The sequence below is a fragment of the Microtus ochrogaster genome, chromosome 1 (genome assembly GCF_000317375.1).
Source record: "Microtus ochrogaster isolate Prairie Vole_2 chromosome 1, MicOch1.0, whole genome shotgun sequence".
Classification (NCBI taxonomy): Eukaryota; Metazoa; Chordata; class Mammalia; order Rodentia; family Cricetidae; genus Microtus; species Microtus ochrogaster.
In genome coordinates, this window is record NC_022009.1 from 43867607 (window position 1) to 43876592 (window position 8986).

The 8986-nt window shown below is 46.0% G+C and overlaps 1 protein-coding gene across 2 annotated transcripts in view; it reads left to right on the forward strand.

Moving 5' to 3' along the window:
* Window positions 1-8986, forward strand: part of Eml1 (echinoderm microtubule associated protein like 1) — a 106573-nt gene that overhangs the window by 70531 nt on the left and 27056 nt on the right. Inside the window, exons 5-9 of one of the 2 annotated variants that reach the window (XM_026781032.1) lie at window positions 737-765; window positions 1508-1558; window positions 4806-4935; window positions 6587-6736; window positions 7474-7543. In XM_026781032.1, coding sequence (XP_026636833.1) covers window positions 737-765; window positions 1508-1558; window positions 4806-4935; window positions 6587-6736; window positions 7474-7543 — 430 coding nt within the window. The remainder of the gene's footprint in view (window positions 1-736; window positions 766-1507; window positions 1559-4805; window positions 4936-6586; window positions 6737-7473; window positions 7544-8986) is intronic. The other variant, XM_005343535.2, reaches the window with a different exon arrangement.

Here is an 8986-nt window from a genome sequence, read left to right on the forward strand (position 1 = left end):
ATCTAGCTAGTTCCATCCCTCTGTGGATGGACATCTGGCTAGTTCCATCCCTCTGTGGATGGACAGGCAGCTGGTCCCATCCCTTCTGTTGCGAGTAGTGCAGCCATAAGCACGAATGTGTGGATATCTCTTTGGCAGGAAATAGACATTCCTGCTCATTTTAAATAAGTTCCTTGCGTCTGAGAGAGGGAGAGCAGGAAGTTTTAAACCTTACACATTCATCAGGGTCACTCTCACCTTGAGTAGCCTGTATCCCCTAGCCTGTATCTGCTCTCCTTGGGCACAGCTTTGGTGAAAAACAGGATTGCTATCTCATTCACTTAATTTTGAACATTTTTATATATACATGTTTCTTCTGCAGTGGATTTAGCCTTGTTTTCCGAATTCGCACATAATTTCCACACCATGCATGTGGAAAATGGCTGTAGCGTGTGGCTGGGGAGAGGTGAGAGGGAACACCCAGATGCTCTACAAAAAGTGTTTGGAGGCTGGGGAGGTGGCTCAGCAGGTAGAACACTGGCAGTGCAGGGATGAGGACTGGAGTTCGAATCCCCATCGGCCCAATAAAGAGTGGGTATGAGGGAGGGGGAGGGGGAGATCCTCGGGAGCAAGCTGGCCAGCCACAGAGTTCTGGGTCCAGTGGGAGACCCAGCTCCCATCTGTGAGGCGGAGAATTACCAAGGAAAAACATGATGTGTCCTTGGACCTCCACTAATTTTTTTGTTTATTTTCACAGCAAACCCAAGGAGCCCACATTCAGCCCAGGTAAGTTCTGGTTTCTTTCTTGAGTGGAGGGAGGGCTGAAACTTAGAACTCGGCTGAATGGCAAATAGGAAGTGGTGGCCTCAGAGCCAGGCCTCAGGTACCTCAGGAAACAGCTCTGTGTTTGTGAGTGCAACACGACAGCCATTGGCAGCTCAGCCAACAGCAGGATTGCCAGTACACAGGCATTGAGACTAGACCCCTCCCCGCCCCTTGTCAGACCCACACAGGCCAGTAAGGGTTAGAGTGGGAACTCCTATAGTAAAGATTCCCGTCTCTCTGCCCTGCTCCTCCGGCCTCTCCTCAAGGGAAAGGCTCTCCCTCATAAAGCTGTTCAAAATACCTGCTCCCTTTCTGCCTCCTTAGTTACAAATCAGTACTTCATAGATAGCTGTCCATCAATCTCTCTAAATCACACTTTATAAGAAAGTGGATGCTACGTTCTCTTTTTTAGTGTATTAATTGTATTTTAAGATATAGTTAAACATGCAAAAATTATGAGTGTGTAATTGATTTTAATTTTTCCAGTTTCCCCTTTCCATACAAAATAAAGATTAATCCCTGAAAATGTAATCACCATAAACCCACAGGCGTGCAACTGAACATACATGTCAGGATACATAAAATGTCCCCTTGTTCCATTGTCCTCTGGGGGGCAGGGTAGCACCAGCCTGCAGCTGGCCAGTGAACACCCCACCCCAGACAGGTCAACCACACTTGCAGTACCAGCCATCTCTTTGTCTAGCCCTTCAGTCTCCGAAACCCCAAGGGAAGCGCCGGGTGACACACTGCAAAGGTAGGCAGAGCTTCCTGGCCCACAGCTCTCTGCACGAGGCTGCTGCCCCAGTCCAGAGGCTGTTTTCATACAGGCAGAGCCCTCCTCGCATGACGTTTCTGTAATTTGTCGTAAGTTCAGCGCACCTCTGGACATTCACTGGGATGGGCTTCGACACGTGGCTGTGGTTTGGACTGCCATTCATCATTGGCTGACCATAGGTGGTCTGGAAGGATCCTGAGAGAGCTAGAAGTCAGCCCCTTGAGTGTCCACTGTTTGGCATGAAGCTCTGCACCGCTGACCTCTCCCCCCACTAGCACCTCTGGGTTTGGTGATTGCGTGTTGTGCTCCTAACATGTCTGAAAACAGCATTGCTTTCCCGTGTCGGTGTTGACTGTAGACGTAGGCCCTCTGAGTTTCTAGTACACAACGGCACACAGCTAAACATTGTTTTGGCCTAGGAAGTAATTTTTTTCTGGTCAGGTAAGGAAACCTCAGTCACGGGTGTTCTTCACTGGAACCTAACCACCATGTGATTTCAACAGACTGCCCAGTAGACTGTGCACTGTCTGCGCCCACAACTGGCTCTCCGTCTTTTGGAAATGACGTCATATGGGCCTTAGCCCTCCACCCGGCTGGGCTGATGCACATCTGACAGAGAGTTAGTGGAATCGCTTCCCATTTCACTTTCAACTCCGGCATCCCTGCTTCCCTGCTCTCTAAGGTGGGGCTGGTGGTTGCTTTTTAAGTCTCCATTTGTGGTCACCAATGGAAGAGCAGCACCTTGGGTGAGAGGTTAGATAGGAAAGAGGAACAGAAGAGAAGGGAAGGAAAGAGTTGTAGCCAAGGCTCAGCGGGAAGACACTGCTGGCCTGAGAGCAGAATCCTCATGGGGTGGATGTAGAAGATGCGGTCAGATAAAGAGAGCCAGTACGTGAGTAGGCAGTGACCATCATGGGCGAAGCATCAGATGAAGGGCAGTCTGGGCTGGCTGCGATTGGCAACGGGCTGCAAGGTGACTCGAGGGAGCACTGCTGCAGATGCAGCCAGGGAGGATGGGTCCCCATGTAAGAAACATCCCAACCATCCCTGGAGCAGTGGCTGGGACAGTGTGTGCTGTGGGGATGAGCACATTCGTGGCTCTTACCTGAAAGTCAAGCTTCATTAAACCCAAAACGAAGTGGCACATGCATTGGGATCTGCAGCGCATGCCCTTGGGAACAAACGGTGTTGCATGCAGCCTTGTTTGAAAGTCCTTAGCCATTGAAGTGCTGTGATTGCCTCTCAACTTCTCCTCATCAGTGTCCTCTCCAGGGTGATTTTTTGTGGGGTTTGTGCGGGTATCGCTGTTCACCCCTGCCTATTTTAGTTCCATTGGTTCTGGGTTCTCCAGTCTGCAGGAGCATCAGAACGAAGGGTCTGACTCTGAACTCAGCAGGAGCCCAGGAGATGTTCTCTCTGCTCGCATCAGAGACTTGAAACTCTAGTTAGAGTACCTAACGTGGGTTTGATTCTGTTTTGTTATTTTTTACCATGGACCTTCTACTTATTAGAATACCAGAGGTTATTTTAGGGGCCTAGGGAGATGGTTGAGCAGTTAAGAACAGTTGCTACTCTTGCAGAGGACCCAGGTTCAGGTTCCAGCATCCACATGGTGGCTCACAACTGCAGTCCTACGGTACCTGGTGCTCTCTTCTGGCCTCCACAGACAGCAGGAATACACATGGTGGATATACTAATACATAAAAATAATAAATTTTCCAATATAAAACAGTTATTTTAATAGAAATGTCATTCTAGAGAGCTCTCCCCATCTTGATCCCCCCTCCTCCCTCTCTGTCCCTCCTCCTCCCTCCCTCTTCGTTTGGTCTTCCCTTTTTATTTTTCATTTCTAGTTTCTCTTTAAGCATTTTTTTATTTTAAAACTTTGCTTTTAAGATTTATTTATTTAGCTGGGTAGTGGTGGCAGACACCTTTAATTAACCTCAGCACTCGGAAGGCAGAGGCAGGTGGATCTTGGTGAGTTCGAAGCCAGACTGGTCTACACAGGGCTACACAGAGAAACTCTGTTTCAAATAACTTTTTTAAATTTAGCATTTTCTTTTTTATTGAATCCTTGCATGCACTGAGCATTCTGCTAACTCAGCATTCTTGGCAATTTGAAAACTGTACAATGTAAAAGACACATGGAAGTCTTTTATTTTACACTCTACTATAACAAATCAATTTAAATATCAAAGGAATTTTTTGGATTTTTGAGACAGGGTTTCTCTGTAGCTTCGGACCCTGTCCTGGAACTCACTCTGTAGATCAGGCTGGTCTCGAACTCACAGAGATCCACCTGCCTCTGCCTCCATTAAAGGCATGTGCCACCAGTGCCTGACCAAAGGATAGTTCTTAAAGTTTGATGCTGAGATTGTATATACATTGGACTCCATGACAGACTAAGTGGGTTTCTTGAGTTAGTTGCGATTCTGGGCTGTACATTTTCTTCGGATGATAGAAACATATCTGTGCCAAGATGTCCCAAGAAATAATTGTGAGAATCTAGTTCATACCTATTATAAATCCTTATCAATGGTGTGAACTTGAACGAGAAGCTTAGAAATAACAATGACACAAACTTTTGTTTCAGGACACTTAATTTTGTGTTAGACCTTTAATTTAATTTTTATTTACATGTGTATGTGTCTCTGTGTTGGGGTATGTACACATGTATGCAAGTACCCAAGGAGGCCAGAAGAGGGCAGAAAATAGATCCTTCCGAGTGTTGTCAGTCATCCCATGAGGATACTGGGACCTAACGTGGGTCCTCTGGAAGAGTAGTAGGTGCTCTTAACCAGTGAGCCATTACTCCAGCCCCTGTGTGTTCACTTTTATGTCCTATGGACAGTAACTGAAAAGGACTTGGCATGGGGGGGGGTGCTGGGGGTGGTGGTGGATGGGGACTCTGGGACCAGTGAGAGGGCTCAGCACATAAAGCTGCTTACCACAGCCTGACCACCGGAGTTTGAGTCCCTGGGTCTTCTGCGATGGAAGGAGACAATGGAAGGAGAAAACAGACTTCCAGAGTTGTTCACATGTGCCATGTGACCCCACCCCACCCCCACCAACACGTTTAATAAGTAAATGCATTTTTTTTTAAAAAAAAAAAAACCTTTTAAGGTGCAAAAGGGAAATTGTCCCTTGTGCATTGACAGACTAGCCAGTGTGTGGCATTTGCTTTCAGGGGCCGAGATATGTCACTGACACTTCATTGTTTTTGTAGAAGAGGGATATGTAAAAATGTTTCTCCGAGGCCGCCCCGTCACCATGTACATGCCCAAAGACCAAGTGGATTCTTACAGTTTGGAAGCAAAAGCCGAGCTGCCAACGAAGCGGCTGAAGCTGGAATGGGTGTATCCTTTATTTGCTGACCAGATTGTCGTGGGTGACTTCTGGAAGTCTAGTGGTAGAAGATTCATAAAAGTTAAATATTTTACAGTTAACTTAAAAAAAATTAAGTTTTTAAATGTGGCCATGTAGGAGAAGCAATACCTGAGCAAGTTCTCACAATCGTGGTTCCTGTTCAAATGCTCACCCACTGTCTTCCTGAAAAGACAGTATGGAAATGATCATTGTATAGATGAATGGTTTGGGGGCCAGAGGATACCGCATGTTTATGGCCTGCCTGTCAGTCTAAAAGAACAGTTAGTTAGACAGACACAGAGAAACGAGCTTTGTGAAAATAATCAAAATTAGGTAAAATTTAGGACTCTAGTGATCATGATGAGACCATTTGTTGCTCTTGATTTTTGAGGCAGTGTCTTACTAAGGAGCCTAGCCTTTAACTCACAGCAATCCTTCTGCCTCACTCTCCTGAATGCTGGGGTTGTGGGCATGTGCTACCACCGCCCACAAGAGCTACTGATCTGTTTCTACCACTCAGTGTGGTCGACTCATTTTCATTGGGGGAAGGCTGCAGCAGCCGCTCGCCCCCTGCAAAGGCCTTACACTCAAACACATGGTTATTATCTGCTGACTGACTAATGTCACACTCTGAAGACAGATTCTTGATGTCAGTTGATGCTGTCCTGCCTTCATTGACAAGAACTTAGTAGTTGAGATTATGGAATCACATTCATGGAACTCAAAGGATTAGATGTTGCTTGGCAATCTGTTTTGGCGCATGTCATGTATGGGATCTACCTCTTCTTTAAGTAAATCAGTTTATTAAATTTAATCCAGAAAACGCTACTCAAAGAATGTTTCCTTGTTTGTTTGTTTGGGGTTTTTTTTGTTTTATTTGTTTTTTTGAGACAAGATTCCTCTGTAGCTTTTGGAGCCTGTCCCAGAACAAGCTCTTGTAGACCAGGTTGGCCTCCAACTCACAGAGATCCGCCTGCCTCTGCCTCCTGAGTGCTGGGATTAAAGACGTGTGCCACCACCGCCCAGCTTAAAGTCATTTTTAATGAAAAGATTTAGCTCCTAGATTACAGACAGTATAAGCAGACTCAGATTTATAGCTTCTAAATATCAAACAAACCTTCATGTTGTAAAAACTACGTGTTTTTACCAGGCGTGCCATGTAGCAAGACATATCAGTAATCCCAGAGCCAGGGAAGCGGAGGCAAGAAGATCAGAGTTGAAACCAGCCTGGGCTACACAATGGTCACATGTCTCAAGTGTATTAGTAGAGCATTTACCTAGCACAGGAAAGGGCCTGGGTTCAGTCCCCAGCACTGCAAGATGATGCATTCATGTTTTTACTGACCACTGTCAACTTAATTTCAGGCACGTAGGTATGAAGGTCTACTAGGTACAGAGTGTATTTCGTTTTGTTCTGTTTGAGACAGGGTCTCACTCTGCAGCCCCAGCTGGCCTGGAACTCACAGAGATCCAATTAGAATTGAAAGCGTGCACCCCCATGCTCTGCACATTTCCCGTCCGATCTTGTTTAAGTTGGCGAAACTGGCAGGAATCATTACGCAGCATTTATATGCCTGTGGGATAAAGCGGTGGCTTACCAGCTCTTAAAGGCAAGCTGCTTTCACCTTGACTTCCACTAAGCTATGGGTACCGGGGGCGAGACTGTCGCAATAACCTGTACTTGCTCCCGACGGGGGAGACAGTGTACTTCATCGCATCGGTGGTGGTGCTTTACAACGTGGAGGAGCAGCTGCAGAGGCACTACGCGGGCCACAACGACGACGTCAAGTGGTGAGTCCTCACAAACAGGGTGTCACAGCAGAGGTGAGCTAGCCTTAGCCGAAAGGGGGTGGGGGCTCTGAGACCAGACTGGGCAAAGCGTGTATAGCTATTCTTTCTGTTCTCCACGTTGGGCTCCCTGGCTCTGCTGCCAGACTCCTGCTGCTCTCTGTCCTCACTGCACTTCCGCCTGACCAGATATCAGAGGGGAAAAAATCTCCAGGAAGCTTTCCTAGCATATCAAATGTAAAGGGCTTCAAATTGGGTCTTTAGTTTTAGATAAAGGAAAGTGTACTTTGTTGTGTACATTAGGCTCAGTCTGATATGCCTATAGTTCATTTTATAGCTTAGGGAAGACTTTGGAGCAATTGGATGGGTAGATGGATCTGTGCTCATCCTGGATCCCTGGCTAGTGATCCTATTGATAGAAATGAACACACTCAGAAGTGCCTTGTAAGAAAGGGTGTGGCCTAAGGCAGTTGTTCTGAGACTGAAGTGGTATTTTCCCTACAAAGGATGCCTTTCCTTAAGTTTGGAAGTTCCCAAGAGGAAATAAGAGGACTCTGATAAATAATAAAACAAACCCTCCTGTCTAAGGTTGTTGGACTGTTTGGGGAATTCTGGTAAGTCTGTAGGAAGGGGGGGCAGTATGGGTTCTTGTGTTTAAACTTTTGGAAGATTGTAGTTAATGAAAGAGAAATAACACTCAACTTTGTGGTGGAGGTGTCTGATAAATATCTTTGTTTTAGCCTAGCAGTCCATCCCGACAGGGTCACCATAGCAACAGGACAAGTTGCGGGCACGTCTAAGGATGGAAAGGTGAGGTTTTTTCATTGTCTTCCTGGTTTGTGTGAGGACCCAGCAACAACCTCCCAGAAACATTTTTGCTGATAAATCTATCTGGTTACATGTAGTTACAGTATCTGGGAACTTCTGGGTCCTTCTTATGCAAATTGAATGTGTCATCGTGACCTTAAGTCCCTTATCCCTTACCCCTGAGCTCACCTTAATTTCAACAGATTTTTAAATAGCATTATCACTGGTTATGGTGGCATATACCTTTAATCCCAGCACTTGGGAGGCAGAGGCAGGCAGATCTTTGTGAGTTTGAGGCCCGCCTGGTCTACAGAGCGAGTTCCAGGACAGCCAGGGCAGGTAACCCAAAGAAACCCTGTCTCAAAAAAATCAAACAGAGAGAGAGAAAAAAAGAGAAAGAGAGAGAGAGAGAAAACAAACAATACCAACAACATGTTAAAAAACAGCATTGTCTTGCCAAAGAATCAGTTCTTGAAATTCTTATCTGCATACGTGATAAGCATGAAAAGAATTAATCCAATAAGCAGAGTTAAAATCTCATATGTAAGTAACCATGTGTTATGGGAAACTCTTGGCTGTGAGCGGCGCCCACCAATCATTTCCTCCGCTGGCGGAGTTGGTGCCTTGTGCTCATTATAGAAGCTGCTAGAAGGAGGTGAGGGAGTGAGTGGGGCCAGGCAGCTCAGACACTTCCAAGCTGGCTTCCATGTTGGTTTGTCATGTTTTATTCAAAACTCTTGCAGCTTCTTCAGCCCCTGTTTGTACACCTTGTCCTGGTGTGACATATTGCCTAAAATCAATCACAATGGGAAGCTTCAGCTTTATACATTCGACCAGAAACCATGAACGTGACCTCATCTGAGATGTTTTCATAATAGCGAGTTTTAGCCATCTATTTCATGCTGGTTTTCATCAGCATCCTACACTCGTGAAGAGTGAAGTAACAGAAGCCAGACTTTTATGTGAACTCACAAAAATGGAGCAGTCCTTCATGTTATAAAAAAGAAAAAGAAACAAGCTCTTTATTCTGCCCTCTAGTGGCAGGGAAGTGTATTTCCATTTCTGTCATCGGAGTTGAATCTGGACTGTAGAATCAGAGAGAAAGTTACAGTTATCTGAGCTGATTTTTGACCTGCAGGGAAATCCAGATAAACCACATAATGGTACATGGTGCCCAACTACCTGGAGACAAGGCTGAACTAGCACAGGGCTCACCTAAAACCTGCCTAGGTGTTAAGCACAATTCCCGTACCCTTTCATGATGACGAATCTGCTGGTTGCATTATGATGCTATCTTTGGTGAAATGTCATTTCTAAAATTTAGAGAAATGCAAATATACAAAGGGGGCGTCAGAGCCGGGCGGTGGTGGCGCACGCCTTTAATCCCAGCACTCGGGAGGCAGAGGCAGGTGGATCTCTGTGAGTTCGAGACCAGCCTGGTCTACA